The following is a 23,243-nucleotide window of genomic DNA, read 5'->3' as shown; positions in this document are numbered from 1 at the left end:
GAGCGTGAGCCCCTTAGGGATAAGGACTACGTTCAACTCGATTAACTTGTATCTACCCCAGCACTTAGAATAGTGCTTGGCACAGAGTAAGCACTTAAGTACTGTTATTATTATTGTTATTATTATCATCCCCCCATCCCACCCCGCTCTCCTGCCTTGCCCAGGTCAAAAAACACAAATCTCCCTGTCCTACTCCGTCCTCTGCAGAACTCTCTTCTAGCCCCCCGCCAACCCCCCGCTATTGACAAGGGGTGAGCAAAGACACCTGCGAGCCTGGAGTTTTGCTTTGGAATTTTCCTCCCCGAAGTCTTCTTGCCCCGCCACACTCTTGGCGGTTTTGACGGAAGCAACAGCTGTGGAATTGAGAACGTCTTCACGGGAGGGAAGAAGGATGGTCAGATGGGCAGGAACTCAGCAGTGTAGGACTGCAGCCTGCATCTGGGGGTCGCGGGGAGGGAAAGGGAGTTGTAATCCCAGCTCCGCCACTTGTCTGCTGTGACCTTGGGCAAGTCACTTCTCTGTGCCTCAGTTACCTTATCTGTAAAATGGGGATTCAGACCGAGTCCCACGTGGGAAAGGGACTGTGTCCAACCTGATTAGCTTGTTTATATACCCCAGTGCTTAGAACTGTGCTTGGCACTTAGTTAAATGCTTAACAGATACCATAAAAAAACCAAACCAGTCTGGACTGGATCAGTGAGAGAAGAATGGAAGAATGGGGAAGGGAGAAAAGCAGCAGGGAGAATAAGTATGGAAAAGCAAGTCAACAAAGTATAGAAGAGTCCTCAGATTTCTGCAGGAAAAAAACACCCTGGGGCCATGATTCCACAGAATATCTCATAAGGCTCTGAGTTGGATCAGCTCGCAATTGTGGAAAACTTAACCATGCCGGGGCTTTAGACCCTGGGGTTTCCACCTTCGTCCTTCCTCCTTCCCCATCCTCATTTCCCTTCCTTCCTCCTCCCTGCTCCCAGGGTACCTCGGCAGGCGCCAAGGGACCCAAGAGGCAGGCTCCTTCTCTCTCTCTCCCTGCCCCCCCCCCCCCCCAGTTGGACACCAAGACCCCATGAAACTAACTGTCCCCTCCTTATCCCCTTCTGTCCCCTCCCTCCCTCTTCCCCTCCCCGGCAGCTCTGAGAGCCCGATAGAGGAAGAAGGCGGGGGGGACCGGACGGACGAGAGGGCCACCAGCGCGCCCAGTCACTCGTTCTGTGAGCGGGCCCGGAGCTGAGCGGCGGCAGTGCCTGGCAGGGAGGGCTCTGAGGCCACCTGTGGCCTAGCATGACCGCTGGCTTGGACACGGCGTGCCGCTGTCCCCCACCATCCAACTTCAAAGGGACATTTGAGTGATGGGGCGCCGCGCCAGGAAAAGGCCGCCACGGGCCACCCGGCCAGAGGAGGGCGAGAGCTCTCTGGTGCCCGCAGGCCCATACGCGCATCCAGGGGGCTGCTGGCCTCCCTCCCCCGCCCCACAAAAACCCCTGGGTTCTCTCTCTGCTGCTCAGCTCTGCTGCCCCCCTTCTGGCCGAGAAGCCCGCGTTGGGTGGCCTGACCTGAGGTCCCCAAAGGGGTTGGCTGTTCTGGGCAGTGGGGGAAGGGGCATCCGTTTCCCCGTGCCCTCCCCCCCGACCAGCGGCGACTCGGTCCCATTCCGTCACTCTCCCCCCCTCCCCCGGCCAGCGGAACAAGGCTGGACCAACCACCGCGCAAACCCGCTGGTCCTGGCCGGAACCAGCTGCCCTTGGGGTTGGTTTAACCCATTGGATCTACGCTGAAAAACCGGGTAGAGCAGATATGTAGATCTTGGACCTGGCTCTTCCCATCCCCACCTCCTGCCCTTCCTCTCCCTCAGTCAATCGGTGGTATTTATTGAGTGCTTCCTAAGCGCTTGGGAGAGTATAACATCACAGACGTATTGTGAACACATTCCCTGCCCACAAAGAGCTTACAGTCTAGAGCAGTCTCCCCTGTCTTTTTCTTATGATGCTATTTTTTAAGCGCTTACTGTGTGTCGGGCTCTGTCCCAAGCACTGGAGTGGATCAGGCTAATCAGGTGGCGTCCAGCCCTGTCCCAGTTGGGATTCAGTCTTAATCCTCATTTGACAGCTGAGGGAAATGAGGCACAGAGAAGTGAAGTGACTTGCCCGAGGTCATATAGCAGACAAATGTCGAGCCAGGATTAGAGCCAGGTCCTTCCGACTCCCAGGCTCCATCCACTAGGCCACGCTGCCTTTCTTCGCCTCGTAGCATTTCTCTCTCCTCCCTCCCACCCCCCTGCCAAGGACCAAGGCTGGGAGTCCTGCTCTTATCTTCCCTCCCAGGCTGATCACAGAGGTGTGTGTTGGGGACGGGGGGGATACCCCACGTTCATTCGTTCATTCATTCAGTAGTATTTATTGAGCGCTTACTATGTGCAGAGCACTGTACTAAGCGCTTGGAATGAACAAGTCGGCAGCAGATAGAGACAGTCCCTGCCGTTTGACGGGCTTACGGTCTAATCGGGGGAGACGGACGGACGAGAACGATGGCGATAAATAGAGTCGAGGGGAAGAACATCTCGTAAAAACAGTGGCAACTAAATGGAATCGAGGCGATGCACATTTCATTAACAAAATAAATAGGGTAATGAAAATATATACAGTTGAGCAGACGAGTACAGTGCTGAGGGGATGGGAAGGGAGAGGGGGAGGAGCAGAGGGAGATGGGGGGAAAAGAGGGTTAAGATCCACAGGGGTGGAGCTTTCTAGGTGGAGCTACCTGGGCAAAGCCAAAGTCCGAACAGGGCGGGGGAACAAATACGGGTCCTCCTGTGTCTGGCAGGCTACTTGGTCAGTGGAGCCCTGATCCTGTTCTGACTTGGGCTTTGCCCGGGTAGCTCCACCTAGATAGCTGCTTCCCACCGTCGACTCGACGACGGGTTTAGTAAGCGAAAGCCAGCCATCCCCCTGTGGGGGGGACGGCGGAACGCAGGGAACGGTTCCACGCGGGTCCCGACGACAGTCCCTGGGCCCAGAAACCAGGCTGCCGGGAGGCCGCGAGGTCAATCTTCCCTCCTTCCCGACGAGGGAGCCGACGGTGGCCCCAGAGCTGGGACACCTGGCTTCCGTTTACTAAACCCGTCGCTCAGTTGACGGTGGGAGACGTCACCAGGAACTGGCCTGAGATCAGACCTTCCTGCTCGGTGATGTCACTTTGAGACCACGGAAAGAGAAGGAACGTTTTAATCAGATACGAAACAGAGACCTGGGTAGGGGCCTTCACCTCGAGTCGGTCGGCCCGCGTCTGCTGTGGGGCTGTCCTGCTCATTCGACTGTATTGACTGAACGCTTTACTGGGTGCGGAGTGCTTGGGAGAGGTCAGTCGCGTAGGAGACTCCGACCCCTGCCCTGAGAAATCCCCCTGCCCCCAGGCCCGACCTGGGGAGAGGAGTCAGGTCGGAATGAAGGGGGTGTCCACAGAGGAGCTGGGTCCAGCAAGCAGTGGCTGCTTTCCAGGGGCTCCCCCCCTCAAGCTGACCGACTCCCTGCTAGTCCTGCCGTGGTTCTCCAGAAGCAGAGTCGGGATGCCGGGGTCCCGGGGCTCCCCACTGCACCCATACCCTGAGGGGAAAGCTGACAACTCGGGAGGTGGGGAACTAGGTCCATTCCTCCCCACCCACACAGCACCTAGTTACAGATCCTGTTACTCTGTTAGAAGCCTGATATTCTATCACTGCTAATCTGTCCTGATCATCTGTGCTCCCTGAGGGCGGAGATTGTGTCTATCAAATCTATTGTCCTCTCCCAAGCGCTTAGTACGGGGTTCTGCGCACAGTAAGTGCCCAAGGAATACCGTGGATTGATTGGGAATCGATCGCTAGCCGGACTCAGTAAATACTATTGATGGTTGCTGCCAGTCTGGAAGTGGGGAGGGGGGAGTGTTCATTCGGCCCCTTGATTGTGCTTCTCGTTCCCCGGCCTTTCCCAGGCCTCATGTTCTCGCTCCCATTCTTTCCTCTCTCCTGGTGGCTCTCTGAGGTGCCTGCTGGCTTTTTTTTTCGTTAAATAACGGAATTTGTTAAGCACGTACTGTGTGCCAGGCACTGTACTAAGCACTGGGGTAGTTACAAGATGTTTAGGTTGGACACGGTCCATTTTCCACATGGGGCTCACAGTCTTAATCCCCTTTTTACAGACGAGGTTATCGAGGGACAGAGAAGTGATTTGCCTACGGTCACACAGCAGACTAGGCCACACTTTTATCCAACTTTTGTGGCATCCAAGGATAAAAGCCAGGCGGGTCCCTCCTCCCTTCCCTCCTCAACCCGGGACCCCTACTCTGACCTCCGGACCAAGGGGTGAGTTTCTTTGGTCTGGCTCCCGAGCTTATGTGGGCGTGTGCCAAAGGAAGCTCACGGACAACGCGGGTGACTCCGCTGAAAAGAACTCCAGCTAGGGAAAACCCAAAGCTCTTTGGGGATTTCTTTTATCAGTCCTCGAAAACCACCAGAAAATGTAGCGATTGGAAAGTTGTGAGACGGTACCCCAGCTAAGACCCATTATCTTCCCAGAAAGCCACAAGCAGTGTTATCCGAGAATTACCCCGTCACGCTAGTCTATCCCGCCGACCAGCCAGGTGTGTCGGGCTCCTGCTGATTCTTCTCTGAATAGTCACCGCGGAGACAGTCAAGCCGCCTCTGCCGCCCGCCTCGCGATGCTGTCGAGGAACACTGAGTGATATTTACGATAATCTGGTCCGTGGGCCTCGAGCTGGGCCCCTCGATAGGCTTTGGCGGGGGGACGCGGACGTTTCCTGCGGAGTTCTAAATCCAGGGCGAAAATCAAAACTCCCCGAGCCTAGGGTGATATTCCGCCAGCGCCTTCCGGCCCATCAGAAGGCCCGCGAGCCTGGGAAGAGCAAGGGATTGACCGAGGGACAGGATCCGTTCTGAGACTTGTTTTTGAGCTTCTGGAGTTTTCCGACCCCGGCTCCGTGGGCCGTCGGGATCCGGACTCCGGCCTGGGGCCGTGTCCTCCAGGGTGACCTGGAGCTGGTCCACGCGGAGTCTAAACCGTGAAGGAGAAAGCAGGTTCGCCGTCCTCTGAGGAAGATGGAAGATTTGGGGGTGGGAAGGCTCCCGGGGGACGCGAGTGGACGGCCGTTGTCCAGACGCGTACATTGAGAAAGTTGAGCGGGGAATGACACATCTCTCACTCTCTCCTCCCTCCCTCTTCTTCACTTTACAGGGAAGTCGGGATAACATGAGCATTGTACTAGTTTGTTTTTCCAATGCCCCTAAGGTCTCGGAGGAGGCAGTGAAAAAAGATGTGGAGTTGGATAAGCATTTGGAATCACGGGTTGAAGGTAAGAGAGCCGGTCCCGTCTCTCCGACCAGTGCCGATCTGGGCGGGGCGAAACCCAGCAGAGCTTTTCCACTGGTCCCCTTCTGGGGCACGTGAAGGAACCGACCTTCTAGACCTTTGCGAGAGGAGCCGAGTCTCCCTGGCGGGTGGGTGGAGGAAAGAAGGGGACCTGGTGGGCTCTGGCCTGCTGGTAGAGGGGGTGGGGGTTGGGGGTCTGTTGCCATGTTCTGAAGGCAGCCGGGACCCCCCGAGTTCCAGTGATTGCGCAGCAATGTGGTTATTTTGGGGTGTGGAGGGGAGAAGCTAGAGAAAAGCAGGAGGCGCTAGGCCCACTGGGAAGTGGCCGAGGCCCGCAGGGGACGGAGGCGAGAACTGGGCCAGGGAGGTGGCCGAGAAAGCAGCAGTTCGCAAGACTCGCTGGATGCCCGGGAGGGAGTGGAGCAGGAGTTGGCGGCGATTCAGTTCTCTGCCCTAGAAGGGAGGTGCGGTGGGGATTGGGAAGACCTCTCTCGAGGGGGTCGGCGGGAAGAGGAGGGGGCCGGTGCCCTCAAGCTGCCAGGGCCCTCAAAGGGGCCTGGGGAAGGAAGAGAAGCCGCTTCCTAAGTGAGGTCCTAGGGGCCCTCCTCATTCCACCCCCTGAGAAACAGGTGCTCCTCTCAGAATTGGGCGGGTGGGGAACAATGACCATGGTTGAGCGCAGCCTGGAGGTCCGGTTCGAAAACCCGTTTCTTCCCCATCTGTTTCTCTGCCTCTTGCATATTTTCTCACGTCCTCTCCCCAGTCTAGAGGCCTGCCGGGCGGCCTCCTGCTTAACCGCTGCCGCCTACTCACCCTCTGTACGGCCTCGCCCGCTAGCAAATAGCTTGGAGGGCCCCCGGACCCGGGGTCGGGGTGGTGCCGAGAGTTTGTCCGTCCCCGCCGGGGACTTGGAAGTCCAGAAGGGCTCCCCTCAAGTTCGTCTGAGGGGAAGGCATCCTAGTCCTCTGCACTTTGGCTAGTCAGAAGCTTGAGTTTTAGGAACTGGGATTTTGCATTTTTCTACTTCAGTCTTCTGGGATCTTTGAGTATTTTCGTTGCCTTTTTTGGCTTTTAAAGAGCGATCCTCTATGTAAGGAAGCGAACGCCTACACCGGGGCCGCTTAAAATGGCCCCCGTTCGAGGACCCTGGCCCGTTTCTGGGAGATGCTCGCGAGAACTTGGGAGCGACGAGTCCTTTCCGTCAGTTTTCTCCAATATTTGCTTTCCCTCCCCCTCCCCCTCGCATTCCTTTGGCTCGGCTAACAAAGATAAATGGTTACGCATTTACGATGCTGCTTCCGCGCTCGTCCGGTCGTGTTAATAATTCAAGATCTCTGTGAAAACCCGCAGAAATTATGGAGAAGTCCGGGGAGGAAGGAATGCCTGACCTCGCTCATGTGATGCGCATCTTGTCTGCCGAAAATATCCCCAATTTACCACCAGGGGGCGGTCTTCCTGGCAAGTAAGTACCCGGGCCTGGCTACCCACTAGGCACCGTCCTTGGCACCATCCTTGGCACCGACCTTCCAGCCTGGACACGGAGCTGCGCTCCGCTCTTCCGGGGTGCCTGTGCTCGCCGTGGGCGAGAAGCAGCGTGGCTCAGTGGAAAGAGCCCGGGCTTGGGGGTCGGAGGTCATGGGTTCGAATGCCGCTCTGCCACTCGTCACTTCTCTGTGCCTCAGTGACCTCATCTGTAAAATGGGGGTTAACTGTGAGCCTCACGTGGGACAGCCTGATGACCCTGCGTCTACCCCAGCGCTCAGAACAGTGCTCTGCACATAGTAAGCGCTTAACAAATACCATTCAGTAGTATTTATAGCATTTATTGAGCGCTTACTATGTGCACAGCACTGTACTAAGCGCTTGGATTGTACAAATTGGCAACAGATACAGTCCCTGCCCTTTGACCAAAGGGCTTACAGTCTAATCGAGCATTATCTGGGGCAAACCCACTCCTGGGAATGGGAGGGGGGGGGCAAGGGCCCGTTTCCCCCAACGCCCCCACCCTTGACCTGCCGTCTTCCTGGGTGGAGCGCCGGGTCGGAGCAGAGGGGAGCGTGGCCTTGCCGGGGGCTGGTTGGGTCCGTGCCAGCCCAGACCGGGCCGAAAACGAGCGGATTCAGGGGATCCCTGTAGAGGGGCGGGAGGTTGGACAGGCAGCCGAAGGCCCAGCAGGGAACACATCCCGATTCCTAAATGCGGTTCTGATTGGGAAGGTGAGCCCGGTAACATCAAGGGGGCTGCGCTCCGAATGCCAAAACTTTCCCGTCGCCCTGGTAAGACCTGTGGGTGGCCGAACGGACTTGGCTCCAGCCTAGGCGGAGATGCAGTAATGCGTTTAGCAATTCCACTGATATTGTCGTTGGACCTGCTGACCATCGTTGCAGATGTGTCCCTGAAGTTTTGCTTCCTGCAGCCAGGTCCCTAGGGGAAGCAGACTAAGTCGAGCTCCTCCCTTTGTTCAGCCAGGGGCTCTCCGCTCCACCCCGGTGCCAACTCTGTCCTCCCTGGCCTGCCACCACAGCCCCATCCTAACCTAACAGGAGCAGCTCGCCACTCACCCCGGCCTCCCCTCCGTCTCCGGGCAGCCACCCCGGGCCCCTCGCGCCATCCCTCCGCCCTCCCCTCAGCGGAGTCGGCGGGCACCCGCCAGTGTCGGAGTGTGGGCGCAGACCCGCCCGTTCTTTTTCACTGGACCGCCGATGTGATCGGAGCCACGGTGGACAACCGATTGAACGAGAGGGTCGCCTACAGCGGGGGCCCTCCTGCCTTCCCGAGCAGGGCGATCACCTCGGCAGGACCGGGTGGGAGGAGCGGAAAAGAGACGAGACCAGGCGACAGACCCTTGTCTTTACAAAATGCTGGGTTATGTCAAGAGGGAGAGGTTTGTTTTTCACCAGAACATGATTTCTGAGTTCCCTTCCGCGGGAGGTAATGTTTCCCCAGCCACTCGAGCAGCTCGGAATCAGGAAACCTGACCTGGTCTGAGGGCACTGGAGCCAGAGAAGCCATTTCGCTTGATGGCCTGTACTGATTTACTTGAGTCATGGGAAATAGCCAGAATTCTGCTGCGAAAACTCATGGGGGAGCAAGGGTCGCCAGTACTCAACTTCACAGTCAGTCAGTGGTATTTACTGAGCACTGAATGAGTGCAGTGCACTGAACTCTAAGCACTTAGGAGAGTATTCCTGCTCTCCAGTAGCATTCAACCTAATGGGGACACAATAAAATAAATTCAAGAGGGGAAGTGGCAAAGTATCAGGCTAGGTAAACGTAATAACAGTGATATTTAAGTGCTTACTTTGTGTCAGGCACTCTGCTGAGCGCTGGAGGGTGCGAGGGAGTGTTCTTAACCCGCAGATCAGTTTCTCTGTTGGCAGCTGTCACTCTCTCTTGAGCTCCAAGCCCTCAGCAGGCACCCAAAACTGCCTTGGATGGGTTGACTGACATGTTACCTCTCATTTCTGAAACCTCCCGTTAAAGCGTGCCTCTTTCTTTTTAGGCGCAATGTTATCGAAGCTGTTTATAATCGACTGAATCCACACAGAGAGAACGACGGGGTGAGTTTCACTTTTCATTCGAAGCTCTAGTGGCCGCTGATAAGGAGTCGGGATTGTGAGCCCACGAAAACCAGAGGGGGATGTTTTCGGGAGGATTCGGGGATCCATGGTCACAAATGAACGTCCAGATGTTTCAGAGCTCGAAGCCGCCAGGGAAATAGTTTCCTCCTCCATGTTTGAAGAATTCAGCCAACCTCTCTCTCTCTTTGGGTCCCAGATCATCATAATACCGTGCCACTGAGGGAGTCGTTTATATTGGAGTCACCGCAAAACTCACCACCTGTAGGGGTGTACGTTATGTGCTTGATTGGGACAGAAAGTTGCTTTTTCCCCAGATGGCATAGAAGGTCGATCCTTATGTGGAGGTAATAATCCAGCCCCGATGGCTAGCTAACCCCCGTGACCAGTTAACCGGGGCAAACGTACAGGTGACGTAAAAATTTGAACATGAGGTGTCCTGAAAGTGCACTGAACGAAAATGAAGGTGTGAATGAAGAAGACCCAAACCGATGTGTTACCTTCACTTCCCAGAAGTTTGGCCAGCTGGCATTCTAGTGTGTTTTTCTCCATGTGTGTGTGTGGCAATGCAGCATTTAGCAAAGGAAGGAAGAAAGGTTGGTGCCAGGCTCTCTCGGGCATCACTGGGTCCCTGGTATAAGAAGTCAGAGCGTTCAGTTTGAGACGTGAAACGCTGCAGGTTGCGGTGCCACCAGGGTCCACCGGAACTCACGGGGCTTTGGCCCCAAGCTTTTAACAGTCGGACTCCCCCGTCGAGCAGAATCTGCCTGTGCTTTAATGGTCTGGGGACAGAGCTCACGAGATGCCTCCAACAAGGAGCGGGCAGGTGGGTCGGAGGGTGGCAAGTAGAGCCGCCCCAGGTGGCGACTGATCAGTGTAGACTGGGTCGATGGCTGGCCTGGTTTCCACGTCCCCAAGACCAATAGTGCCATCTTGAAGGCTTGCCTGCCTCCCAATTCCCCTAATTAGCACTGAGTCAGTTTGAAACTTTATCCACTTGGCAGAAAAGCAATGGGTCATATAAATTCTGTCTTAACATATGAGTGTATGTTTGATCCATCAGTGGTATTTGAGTGCTTTTTGTGTGCAGAGCACTATACTAAGCGGTTGGGAGAGTCCAGTAGAACAGAGTTGGTAGACATGTTCCCTGCCCACAATGAGCTGACCGTCTAGAGGGAGAATAGAATTCTTCAGGAACGGAAGAATGCCTAGAATTTTTATTTCTCCCCACTTCAGCTTCAGCAGTTTTTCTCTGATTCTGTCCCCACGTTTCTCGGTGTCCTAGGAGGCTGGGTCATTCGGCTCAGTTCACCCGGCGGGTCCCTGGCAGGGCCGGGACCAGGACTCGGGTCTCCTGGTGGAGAACCTCTCTCCAATCGATCAGTCAGTGCTATTTATGGAACGCTTACTGTGTGCAGCACTTGGGAGAAGACTATAGAGCAGTGTTGGCAGACGCATTCCCTGCCCACAATGAGTCTTCACTGCTCGTGGAGAAACGTAGAGCAGCAGCAGGATTTAGTTCCAGTTACACTGTATGCCCCATCCTGGGCAACTCCCAGCGGGGGAGCTTTGAATTTGACCCCGAAGATCCTTCGTGGCCTCTTGCTCCTTTTGAGTCCTCAGTCCGGGAGGTGCTCTCTGGCAAAGGCTTTGAGAGTTGAGCAGTTATGTGAGAAACCCTTTCTCTAGTCTTGGGCTTTTATCCATAAAACGGAATTCTCAAGATGTTTACTAAGTGCACGCTAAGCCACGAAATTTTAAAAGCCCTTCCCGGCAAACGTCATGTTTACTGTGCCTTTGGTTGCCGATGTCTTTTGTACCAACACAGATGTGGTTTGCCAGGATTAAACTGGCCCGATAAAATCCACCAGTTGCTTAAACAACGTTTTTAAATGGAGAATTTAAGATTTGAAGTACTTGATGAATGGCCTGTCTTGCGAAGAAATCTCAACTGATGATTCTTTTGGAGAAAATGGTGAAGCAGTATGGCCTAGTGGATAGAGCACAGGCCTGGGAGTCAAAGGACCTGATTTCTAATCCCAGCTCTGCCACTTGTCTGCTGCGTGACCCTGGACAAGTCATTTAATTTCTCTGTGCCTCAGTTATCTCATCAGTAAAATGGGGATTAAGACTCTGAGCTCTCTGTAGGGCAGGGTCTGTGTCAACGTGCTTATCTTGTTTCTGCCCCAGGGCTCAGTGCAGTGCCTGGCCCAGAGTGAATGCTTAACAAATCAATTTTAAAAGGGAGAAAAAAAAAACACAGAGAGTCTGTGTCCCCTAGGGTAGAATACGATAATTCCTCAGACCTGAAACCTAGCGCCGGGTGGAGTTTGAGGCCGACCCTTGGCTTCCCTTTGGGCTCTGGTCATGATTCGGACCCTCTCTCCAGGTCTGTGTTGAAAAAATTTTGAACGACGAAATCCTTTCAACAAGTTCCGCCACCTGATGCCATGATCTGCGCTCACGTGCTGTCAATCGCTCACGTGCTCTGACGGCATGAGGTCTGCCCACGGAAGCCAGGCTCCAAACTTTCCATCTATTTGCATTTTTGCCAGAATGATTGATCAGCTTGAACTTCCACGACTACTGCTGTTTTCAGAAGCTGTCTGTGCGACCGACAGGTCGGTTTGGGGCTTGGAGGAAACGAGTCCGGTTTAAAGCAGAACTTCGTATCGATAGTTGGACTCCCTTTGCGATCCCTGCTCGGTCTGCTTCTAATTCTGCCTCCCAGAGCGCAAGGTTCCGGGGAGGCGTCACTGCCTTCGGCTTGTGAAATCTGGCGGCCTTCTCGGGAATGAGCGAGTGGCCCTGAATGGCCACCCACCCCTCACGGCTCGGATCGGATGTCAGCCACGTCTCAGACAGAAACCGCACCTCACGCGCCCGGTCATAAGTTATATTAGCCCCCCCGGTCGCTCTGAGAGCATTTCTCACCGCTTTTTTTGGAGTGGCCACGGCCCGGGTGGCTCTCTAGAGGACGTGTCGAGACAGGTAACCGGCCTGGTTTCCACCCCCATGAATCTTAGTAAGTCTCGGTTCCCCAGAGGCCAGGCCTGGGAGATCACCCCTGGGTCGGCCTGCTGTTTGCAGATTGATTTCAGTCCGTCGGATCCCCTCTGAAACCAATTCCCGCGACCGAGCCCCGAGGATTCGTGCCGTCTTCCCCAGATCCAACGGCCCGGGTTCGGGCCAAAGGCTGCCGGGGAAATGACACCCATGTCTTGCTGTAGATTTAGAATGGCTGGGTCTGGAGCTTAAAACGCAAGCTCATTGTGGGCAGGGAACGTCTTCCCCCTCTGTTATTTGGTGCTCTCCCAAGCCCCGAGTACAGTGCTCTGCACACAGTAAGCGCTCAATGAATATGATTGATTTAATCATTAATAGAGCGGCAGATCCCCTTACGCCTCTGAAATTATTAGCCTGGAGAGGGGCAAGGGCTGCAGCGGATGGTTGAACTTCTCCCGTTTAAATGCGCCAGATGCAGAGAACCCTCCGCGGAGGTGAACCCGAGGGGTCGGCTCAAACCAGGAACCAGCGTTGGGGGGTGGGGAGCGGGCGGCGGCGGTCTGGGGAGCTGGAAACTGAGGAAGAGGGGGAGCCAGCCCTCCAGAGCTTGGGAGTCGGGGGAGGGGCTCTGCTCGGCAGGTGGAGGGAGGGAAGGAGGTGGCGAGGGTTCCGCGTTCAACGCCAGCCTGTGATGTCTGTGACGGTGCCGTCAGAGGAGCTGCAGTGCAATCCTCTGCAGCGGGTTGGCACGCCGGCCCCCTCCACGCCCCCTCCGCTCACCCAGCTGGTAAGCCCCTCTGCCCTTGGACCACTGAGCTCATTGCATAAGCTGCTGCAGGCCGAACTCCGGTCGGGGGGATGTGCATATGTACAAGAACCCAAGCCCACGCGTGTGCCTCAGTGGAGTGCTCCCAGCCGTGGCACACGGGTACACTTGGGAAACCAGCCCAGCTGGTCGCCCCCCCCCCCCCCCCCGCCCCTTCCCTACTTCGCGTGGTCAGTGGGCCCCCGGGGGAGCTGGTGCGGGTGGCCCAGCCGGCATCTTCCTGCGGAGCTTTTGCTGGGGCTGCAGCCTCCTCAGCTAAGCGGAAAGGTTTCCCGCCTGCCCCAAGAGCCCCTTTAAAGGTATTTGCCCGTGAAACAGCAAGGGAAGTAAGTGGGGGCCGGCACCAGGGGAGGGACGGAGATCGTGGAGACGGGAGCGGCGGCTCCCCGGGGACCTCCCCCGGGCCGGATCCCGGAGCGGAGATGGGGGAGACTGGTGATCTCAGCACAGCTGTGGCACTGCGTGATAAGGAAAATCCTCCACCCCTCCAGCCATCACTGTCGCCCTCCCGGTTCGTCCCCGACCCCCAGCTTTTTGATCGGGGGAGATGAGATCTGTGACACGGATCACGGTCGTTGAGTTGGCAGGGTGACCTCTGTCTGGGTGACCCCGGCATGCAGTAGGACCCATGTTTTCCTGAAGTCAGGTGGGCAGCAGGGGAATGAGGGCTGCTGTTTGAGCACTGGCCGAGTGCGGGTCGTCTTTACTTCTCATAGGGGACAGCTACTTCTGGAAAGATCCGACCTCGGGTGGGGGCGGCATCTAGGCACTCTGCCGTCGCCCCGCACCTTGGCCCTCTTGGCAGCGGTGCGATCACGGCAACGGTGCAGGAGGTGGAGCCTGGCCAAGCTCAAACCCCCCCAACCCCCGCACCTCTAGGTGCATTTTGCCTGCCGCCGAGGGGATGCTCCTCGTTCTCAGGTTAAAAATCATCCACTACCACAAGGTTTGGGATGGGCCCCAGAAACAGCTTCCCGGCCTACCCTAGGCCCAGCTCTGCCATTTGCCTGCGCTGTGACCTTGAGTGAGTCACTTCACTTCTTCTGTGCCTCTTTCCTCATCTGCAAAATGGGGATTCAGTGTGCTCTCCCTTGCCCTTAGACTGAGCGCCAGGGCCTGTCCACCCAGATTACCTTGTATCTATCTACCCCAGCACTTGGCATAAAGTAAACATTGAACAAATATTACTTTAGAAAGGAAGGGGGGAAAAAACCTTCTTATCTGTGTAGGCCACGGCCTGAGCTTTCAGAGGCCGCAGCTGTGGCTCTTTGACCTTCGTTGTTCTCAGAAGCCTAAAAATTACCTTGAGTATTTCGTTGGTCAGCAAATGTTATCTTCGGCTAAATTTGGGAGGGAGATTAAATAATAGTTACCGTGGTATTTGTTAAGCGCTTAGTGTGTGCCGAGCACCGTGCTAAGCACTGGGCTGGATGGGTGATAATGAGATCAGGCCCATTACCCGTCCCACAAGGTGTTCACAGTCTAAGAAGGAGGGAGGATAGTTATTTAATCCCGATTTTCCAGATGAGCTGAGGGCCGGAGAAACGAAACAATTTAACCCGAGTTCACATAGCAGCAGGCAATTGGCAGTGCCGTGATTAGAATCCAGGTTTCAGCGAATGGCTCTGGAGCTTTAAAAAAATCCGTACTTATAAAATCAGTAGGGAGGGAGGCTCTTTTGTTCTGATTCTGTCGTCTTCTGTGTGCGTGTGTATCTCTGTCACTGGGCTGTGGAGCGCAGCACCGGTTTGTGTTGCACTCACTGTGGGATTAAGTGGGTTTACGGTTATGATCTTCCAAATTGTTGGCCAAACCGCCGCCTCTGAGCACCTCCCAAACTGTGTGGAGCAGCTCCAGGGAGTAGCGATCACGGCTGCGGGTCCCCCGGGTTGACCGGAGGCACTGGAGAACCGGCCTCCCCGCAGACCCAGCTTGGGCCGCTGGCTCCCTGGATGCGAATCCCACCTCCGACTCTGACACCTACCTCTCCTCCCCGCCGGAACGGGGAGACAGTGGGTTAGGGGCTGGGCCCCAACCTGCCCTCTTGTCCCCCTACCCCCAGTGAGGTCAGGCTGGGCGCTGGGATCATGGGACTTCATTCCTTGGGCTGAGCTGAAGCTTGGCCGAAGTTCTAGCAGCAGTCAGAAGGGGCTGAGGGGAGGAGACAGACAGACTCCCCCTCTGTCTCTCTGCATCTCTTTCTCCCCTCCTCTCTTCTCCCCCTCCCTATTGCCAACAGGGCACCTCCCCAGCTGGCAGGTGGGCTCCAGTCCCCGGGCAGGCCCGGCTGTATGGCATACGGGCACCCCAGAGGGAGTCCTGAAACCCTTCGGTTTTCCCTATCAAGCACTTAAGGGAGAGAAAGAAGCCTGGCAGCCACCCCTCATTGTGCAGTAGCCCTGATGTGGCCGGTACAGGTCATTCATCGCCCCTCCAGAGATCAGCGCTTCCTTCTCCCTCCCTCCCTTCTCCCCCATAATCACCCCAGCCAGTCACCATTCACAGTTGGATCCTGTCCGGATCTGAGCCTTTAGGCTCACTCCTTTCCTCTCCCACTGGTCAGCCTTGCGATGAGCTGGTAGGCCGATCGCCCTTTTGGTCCCGCTGATAGTGCGGGGCCCGGAATGGCTAGCAGGGGCCAGGATCTGTGCCGTGTGATCCGGAGTCTCCCCGCTCCTGGCGGCAGTGATGACCGTGCAGCCAGCAAGGCTCTGGTCTACCCCTGTGGTCAACTCAACAGCGTCCACGCTTCTGCCCCGGCGGTCGGGGGGTTCCGGCCGCCCTGCCGAAGAGCATTACCGTGGCGGTGAGAGCCCCGCGGCAGCTGGGGAGAAGAGGGGATGGGGTACCTAGGGCGAGAGGGGCCGCTGCTGAGAGAGGGAGAGTTCCTCTCCGCTGGACACGGTGGGGTCGAGAGTAGACTAGACACCATGGTCCCCAGTGGGTCTTACACGGGGGCGAGCCGTTGGGGCCGTGGGCTGTGCTCGCCTGCTTACTGACCCACGGTCTTGAATCCTACCGAAGGGTCCCGAAGAAGCGGCACGAGGTGGAGCCCAGGGGAAAGTGGTGGAAGCACTGAGACAGATGAGAATTACCCACCGGGGCAACTACCGCCAGCTCCTGGAGGAGATGCTGGCGAGCTTCCGGCTCGCCAGAGGGCAGGGCGCGGAAAGCCCGGTCCCGCCAGCAGCTGCGGTGGCCCCTCCCCCCGCCGACGGGGACACTCACCCTGGACCCGAGACCCCCGGCCAGGATCCGGGCCCCAGCGGGGATGAAGGCAGCCCGTGATGCCCCTCCCGCCACCCCCCAAAACCCGTGGCCACCTCCCCCCCATCTCTCCCCGGGGTCTGGGGGTTCTTGACCCTGACGGGGCTCGAGCGGCCGACGAGGGTATCGGAACACAGGGGGGTGGGAGGTGGCACCAGGGCAGCCCTTCCCTCTCATCCCCGAGAGCTGGAGGCGGCCCCCGTGGCCAGCGGGGATTTTCCCAGGAGCGGACGCCTCTCTCCCGGCGTGGGCGGGCCGATGCGTCATCGGGCGGAGGTTCCTCTTCCTCTGGTCGGATGAGCCCCTCCCTCGGCCGCACACAGTCAGGCACCCAATGCGGGGGGCGCGTTCTCCCCTTGACCCTCTGAGGCTGGCGGTCCTGGCCGCCGGGAGCGGGCTCCGGTCTCCGCCCAGCAGGCTGTTGGGCCCATGTTGCATGCGGTTGCTCGATGGAGTGTATAGATTTTCAGTGACCGTAGTTTTATTTTTAGAACTTGTTTGACCGTTCCTTCCTTCCTGGATCTGTGGTTTTGTTTTTCTTTTTTTCTTTAGATTTTCCTTGTGTTCTCTGAATTTTTAAAAGGTTCTTGCAAAACTGTATCATACTTCTGTGGTTTGCAGTTTATTGGTAACCTCAAATGTTTATAACACTAGTGCTTAGAGTGAAACGTTCAAAGCTTGTGTTTAAGACTAAATAAAGCGTGTGATGTGGAATAATTCACGTATAGTGTACTTTTTTTTTTTTTAAACCCCCTTTTAAAGAGCAGAGTCAGATTTCACGAGGTTTGAGGCATTTTGAAATCTGCTCCAGGTTGGAAATGGATGCCAGTCGGGCCCAACTCAACACCACGCTCTAACTTCCGCAAAAGCTGTGGCGATTTTTCTGCCTCTTGGAAAAATTAGACCTAGACCTAGGTGGAAAGGCCTTCTGGCCTTCCAGCCCTTCCGCAATATCTGGAGTGCCCTTGTCCTTTTAGGGATTGCCTATATTTTCGCAACAGAGCATTCAGCTTTGATGTCATTTGAGCGCCACGTGGACGAATGCCCACAGATGCCGACGGGTGGCCACGGTGGATATCTTAAAAATAAAACAGTAATGAAATGGACACCAGAGTGCAACCGTCCGGTAGGGTGGGAAATGATGTAATAACGTGCCTGCTGCTTTCAGCACCCGGAATGGTCTGCTGTCTTACCTGTTGGGTGCGTCCCTTTCGATCACACCTGACCTCTGGGCTTGAAAGAAAGAGATTTATTTTCCAGCTCAGAAGCAGCAGCGTGGCCTAGTGGGTAAAGCAAGGGCCTGGGAGTCATAAGGACCTGGGTTCTAATCCCGACTCTGCCCCTTGTCTGCTGTGCGACCTTGGGCCGGTCACTTCACTTCTCTGTGCCGCAGATGTAAAATGGGGATCAAGACTGTGCGCCCCGTGTTGAACGTGCACCATGTCCAAAACGCTTAGTTTACATCTACCCCAGCGCCTAGTACAGTGCCTGGCACGTAGTAAGTGCTTAACAAATACATCAAAAATAAAAAGAAACCGGTCTCCCAGATACGGCAAGACAAGCAGAGGGCCGCTCTGCTCCTTAAACAGTGGCCAGGAGCTGAAATCTGCCCTGTAGACACCCGATGGGTGTTTAGTTGATGAGACCTGAGAGGTCGGCAGCCATATGGAGAAGGGCTCGTTGCTGAAGTTTCCACGGCTGGTACGTTACCGTAGCTTCGAGGGTCGATACTTTTCAAATGAAAACCTCTTAGGCTGGCCGAGAAGCGGGAGAGGGGTTGGGGGGCTGGAGGTGGCGCTTTTCCGAGAGGAGGACTATAGGCCGGGGGCCCTTCCGACTCGATTTTCCTCCGTGGGCCTCTGACGATTTTGCCCGGCGTGGGGTAGACCTATCGGATCTGACCGGTTGCGGGCAGAGATATTGATTCTCTCTTCCTCTCTTCTTCCCGTAGGGCGCTGGAGACCTGGAAGAGCCGTGGTAGCCTTACAAACCTACTCAAATGGTTTTGATTCTGAAACGTGGGGGAGAAACTTTTAATCACAGTTTTCTTCGATACAAGGGAAAAATTCTGGTGGATTGCCAACATTTTTGTGAAGTGAGCGGAGAAAAACAATTAGAACTTTCCATCCTCGGTTCCTCTGTGTTTTCCGACATTGCCACTCTTAGCGCATCGCCCGTACTTCAGTATTTTTTTTTTTTTCTTTTTTGGCCGACTTCGGGCACCCCGAGTCCATCCGTGTCAGACGCTAGACGTAGGGACCGAGGACGCGGTGGAGCCGCCGTGGGCGGGCCTGAGGTGCATGGGAGTCCGGGGGTGCTCTGAAGATACCGTCTGGGGATTGTTTGTCTGTTTGTTACTTTTCCTAAACAAAACTCACACCATATAAGCATGTAAGAGTCCAGATATTGTATGAGATGTTACTTAGTTCACACTGCCAATCGCAAAGCCCCGCGAAGCTCGCTCTCTGGCCTAGGGTTTCAGTTGGACGTTAATGCTGGTTGGTATTTCTGATGGTGGGTTTTTTTTGTTTGTTTGTTTTTGCGGGGGGTTTCATTTTCCACTTCTACCTGTATTCCCAGGCTGGAGTCTCCCACAGTGTCCAAACTGTGACGTTGCCTTGCTTCAAGATAAGCACGTCGAGCAAGGAGAAGAGATATTTAGACCCGAAACCCATATGAATTTCACGACCGTGTCCGACACACCCTTAAACTCGAGCTGGGAAGTCTTTAAACTGAACTAATTAATTTATGGTTAGCTGTCATTTGCTCTCACATCTCACTGCTGCAGGTTTTTCAAGAAAAGGGCGGAAAGTTTGCCTTTATGATGTAAATGGTGATTTTTGTTTTACATGTGGTTTTCTGTAGGTTCTTGACTTTTTTTCGTCTTCCCCAGTTTAATTGACAGAAGTTCCGTGTAACATGGGTATCACTCTTAATTGTCTGCATTATTTTCAAAGCTCAGAATATCACTTTGAGATGTCTATAAATACAGTTAAATTCTCTATTTTAGATCTAAGAAAATATGACAGAGCTATTTTCCTGGGTTCAGTGACCTCTCATTTTATAAGCAGTGGGCGTGGTACAGAGTGGCGGTCACCTAAGGTACTTGAAGATTCTTAGTTTAATTCTATTTTTGCAATAACCTTGGTTTTTCTGACTTGTTTTGAGTTGTGCATGTATGGAGTCCGGTGAATGCCGAAGACGGAGCAGAGCCAAGTGTTTCTCCCGGAGGAGCCGGTCGTGGCCTCCGGCGGCCCCCATCCGGCCGGGACTCCCGCCCGGGACTCCCGCCCGGCCCGCGGCCGGCTGCCTCCCGAACGCTTTCCCCGTTGGTTCCCGGCGCGTCGTGGGCGAGGAGGGGCAGGCCTCTGCGGGCCCGGACACGTCGTGGGTCTGACCGAGCTCCCGAGTCCTCCCCCGGTTTCTCCGCGGTATTTTCTGTAGCTTCCCCCTCCCCCCTCGCCGCGTCCTCAGAACCTCCCGCCCACCCACCGACGGCCGGCCCGGCCGGCCACCCGGTCCACGGTGTACCTGATTTTTGGTCTAGAGAGGATTATTGCCACGATCTATTTTATTTATTCATTAGATTTTAGCCTCGTAAGTTAAAGTGTTCTACATGACGATGTTAACAGGTATTGGTCCCTTAACTGGGCTCTGGGGGAGGGGGGGAGCGGGGGGTGGGAGTGGGGCTCCTTCAAAGATCGGGAACGAAGAGTGCAAAATGGTTTATTGTTCAGGCTGTCGATCTGCTCTGTCCAACGCTGTCCCGATCGCACCTTCCCAGTAGGGTGTTGTGATGTTTCATACGATGCAGTGAACATAACCAACTTGTTATCTTCAATAAAGGATTGTCAAAAAACCCCAGCGGGATGTCGCTCTCATTTGTACGGGGCGGAGGAGCCCCTCCCGGAGCCTGGCGGGGGGCCCCGGCTGAGGGGGCCCCGTGGTGGGGCAGGGCGCCACGCCAGCCTCCTCATTCTAAGACGGCGATTTTCCACGCGACTTAACCAGCCTCGCCCCCCACCTCGCCTTTTCTGAGGGTTTGGCTGCAGAGATTCTTCCCGGTGACCACCCAGGTGGGGAACCTCGAGCGCGCTTCCCTCCATCCGCTGGCTGAGGGCAGCGCCGCCCAGGAGCGTGTCCGTCCATCCGCGGCTCCCCCCCCCAATCGGTGGACCCTTAGAAAGGCGGGGAGGCCGAGGTTATTTTCTCCGAACGGGATGGGCTTTCCACCCTTGGGAGAGGAGTCGCGGGGGATCCTGGGATCTGGCGAGAGGTCCCTCTCCCGGCCTGGGCCTCCAGACACCAGTCTCATCCTGTCTCGCTTGACCAGGACTTGGCCGACTGCTTGGTCCTCTGGGGTGAGCGGCGGGGGTAGAGGAGGGAAAGATGCTTGGTCTGAGTACAGCCAACCTTGCCCCCATCCTGTCCATTTGAGATTCCAGATTGGATTCGATTCCAGATCTTGATTTCTCGTGCTGCCGCTTCTTCCCGGTCCTTTTAACCGTCCCCATCTCCTCTTCCTGCCCACCTTCGGAAAGGCAGCACGGGCAAGGCGGGCGCATCACGGCTCTGAAGAGCGGCGCGGCCCGTCCGGCGGCCCCCCAGCCTCTTGGCTTTCCGAATCCTGAGCGGGGCCGGGCCAGGTGGCCTCCCGCCAGCGCAAAGGACGCCAAGATCAATGAACGTCAGCAAAACCACCAGCCGGAATCAAGGACTGCTAATTTGTAGAAAAAAACAAAAAAATTACAGGATTTACAGGTTTGATTTTTATTTCCTCAAAATCCTCAAAGAACAAGGGGTTCAGAGAAGCGATGTGGCTCAGTGGAAAGAGCATGGGCTTGGAAGTCAGAGGTCATGAGTTTTAATCCCGGCTCCCCGACTTGTCTTCTCTTTGCCTCAGTTACCTCATCTGTAAAATGGGGATTGACTGTGAGCCCCTGATTACCTTGTATCTACCCCAGCGCTTAGAACAGTGTTTGGCACATAGTGCTTAACAAGTACCATAATTATTATTATTATTAGAAAATGCAATGGGGATATTAGTAAAGCATATCAAAGGTAACTGTGCCAGTTGAAAGCCCACTGAAAAAACAAGAAGCACTGAAGTTAGAAATCTTGGGTAAGAATGTTTTGTGGTGTTTAGGGATCTTGTGACGTGTAATTTTTTATGGTGTTTCTTAAGTCCTTACCGCGTGCCAGGTGCTGCACTAAGCACTGGACTAGATACAAGCTAGTTAGGTTGGAAACAACCCATGGCCCACGTGATGCTCACCGGTATTAATCCCCATTTTACAAATGAGGTGACAGGCTCAGAGAAGTCAAGTGACTCGCACAAGGTGTCATAGTAGACAAGTGGTGGAGTCAGAATTGCTCCGTCTCCGTCTGTGACCTTAGTTCCTCAGCGTGTCCACCACTCCTCAGGTCCCTCTCCTCTCCACGATCCCCCAGCTCCCGTCTCGAGGGACTGATGCCCGTGGGGGGCTGGGGGGGGATCGCTCCCCATCCCAGCCTCCCATCGGCGTGGGGCACCCCTCAGACCACAGGGTGGGGAGGGCGCGGGGCTGGCCCGGGGCCGGCCCGGACGCGGACTCTCCGGTCTAGCAGCTGGACGCTCAGCTGGGCCGAGGACCCCCGGGTCTTTCTCCCTCGCTGTCTCCCCCTCCGCCGCTCCAGTGGAAATGGAGCCCCGGGCGGCAGGGGCACCCGGCGATGTCCACTTTGTGGTACCGACAGGCACAGGTCAGAGCACTGCGGGCACTGCCGTCACCTCGCGCCCAGCTGCGGACAGGACCGGAGCTGGGTTCCGGGTGGGAGATTGAGGCTGCGGGATTTGAGATGTCGCCCTGCGGCAGCTTCCACCGTAAGAAGGCAGACGGATTATTTCCCAACTGGGTGGAGGAGGAAAGACCAGGGTGGGACCGGAAGCAGGAGGAATGCCAGGGGGCCGGAGTTGAATAAACAGTCGAAACTCCATGGCCACGGGAAGGGCAGAGGGCGGGGGGCAGAGGCCTGACCTCTACCCCGGCCTGAGACGTCCCCCTCCTCAACACCCCCCAAATCTCCTTTCTCCATCCTCAGAGACGCTCGTCCCCTCCCCTCACCCTAACCTTGTGGTCGTGGGAAGGGGCGGGCGGGCGCAGGAGGGACGGGGCTTGTGTCTGGCCTGCTTAGTTTGTATCTCCCCCAGCGCTTAGTAGAGTGCTTATCATATGGAAATCGCTTTACAACGAAGATGCCGGTGTCGATGATGGATGAGCCGGAACCCGAGGTCACTGCTGTTTCCTCTGCCCGGTCAGCCAATCGTATTTATCGAGCGCTTATTGCGTGCCGAGGACTGTACTAAGCACTTGGGAGAACGCAGCATAAGAAGCAGCAGGATGGCGGCGTGGATAGAGCGCAGGTCTGGGAGTCAGAAGGTCATGAGTTCTAATCCCGTCTCCGCCTGTTGTGCCACCTTGGACCAGGCACTTTGCTTCTGTGGGCCTCAGTTGCCTCATCTGTAAAATGGGGATTGAGACTGTGAGCCCCAAGGGGGACAGGGACTGTCTAACCCGATTTGCTTGTATCTACCCCAGTGCTTAGTACAGTGTCTACCATGTAGTAAGAGCTGTGGGGCAAGGAGGGGGAATGGATAAAGGGAACTCTGAAGTCGGACCCAATCCTCGCCCCACCTGGGGCTCCCAGTCTAAGTTGGAGGGAGAACAGGAGACCTGAGGCACAGAGAAGTGAAGTGACATGCCCAGGGCAACCCAGCCAGCATTTGGCAGAGGGGGGATTAGAACCCAGCTCCTCCACCAGGCCCATGTTCTTCTCAAAAGACTGCTCTACCTCACTTCCCACGTTAAGCAGTCTGTGGCAGAGTGGATAGTGCACTGGTCTGGGAGTCAGAAGTCGTGGGTTCTAATCTCGGCTCTGCTGTGCGACCTTGGGCAAGTCGCTTCACTTTTCTGTGTCTCGGCTACCTCATCTATAAAATGGGGATTGAGACTGTGTGCCCACAAGGGACTGTGTCCAAACCGATTTGCTTGTATCTAACCCAATGCTTAGTACAGTGCACGGCCCGTTGTAGCACTAAACGAATATCACGATTATTATTATTATTATTGTAAGCGCCGGGGTAGATAGATCATCAGATCGTCCCCAGGCCTTGCCCCGCAGTGGGCTGGCAGTTCATTCACTCAATCGTATGTGGGTGCCTGCAAA

General features: G+C 55.7%; 1 protein-coding gene across 5 annotated transcripts in view; it reads left to right on the top strand.

The window, feature by feature from the left end:
- The window catches only part of PPM1B (protein phosphatase, Mg2+/Mn2+ dependent 1B), a 52,950-nt gene extending 33,049 nt beyond the window's left edge, over positions 1 to 19,901 (top strand). For 3 of the 5 annotated variants that reach the window (XM_029072523.2, XM_029072525.1, XM_029072524.1), the window contains exons 3-6: positions 5,226 to 5,343; positions 6,711 to 6,822; positions 8,863 to 8,920; positions 15,795 to 16,758. In XM_029072523.2, coding sequence (XP_028928356.1) covers positions 5,226 to 5,343; positions 6,711 to 6,822; positions 8,863 to 8,920; positions 15,795 to 16,058 — 552 coding nt within the window. In that variant the 3' untranslated portion in view covers positions 16,059 to 16,758. Of the gene's footprint in view, positions 1 to 5,225; positions 5,344 to 6,710; positions 6,823 to 8,862; positions 8,921 to 11,327; positions 11,617 to 15,794; positions 16,759 to 17,988 lie in introns of those variants that run through there. The other 2 variants (XM_029072527.2, XM_029072526.2) reach the window with 2 other exon arrangements.
- The last annotated feature ends 3,342 nt before the right edge of the window (positions 19,902 to 23,243 follow it).

The sequence above is a fragment of the Ornithorhynchus anatinus genome, chromosome 9, assembly GCF_004115215.2.
Source record: "Ornithorhynchus anatinus isolate Pmale09 chromosome 9, mOrnAna1.pri.v4, whole genome shotgun sequence".
In the NCBI taxonomy this organism is placed as follows: Eukaryota; Metazoa; Chordata; class Mammalia; order Monotremata; family Ornithorhynchidae; genus Ornithorhynchus; species Ornithorhynchus anatinus.
This window is presented reverse-complemented; position numbering and strand designations above follow the sequence as displayed.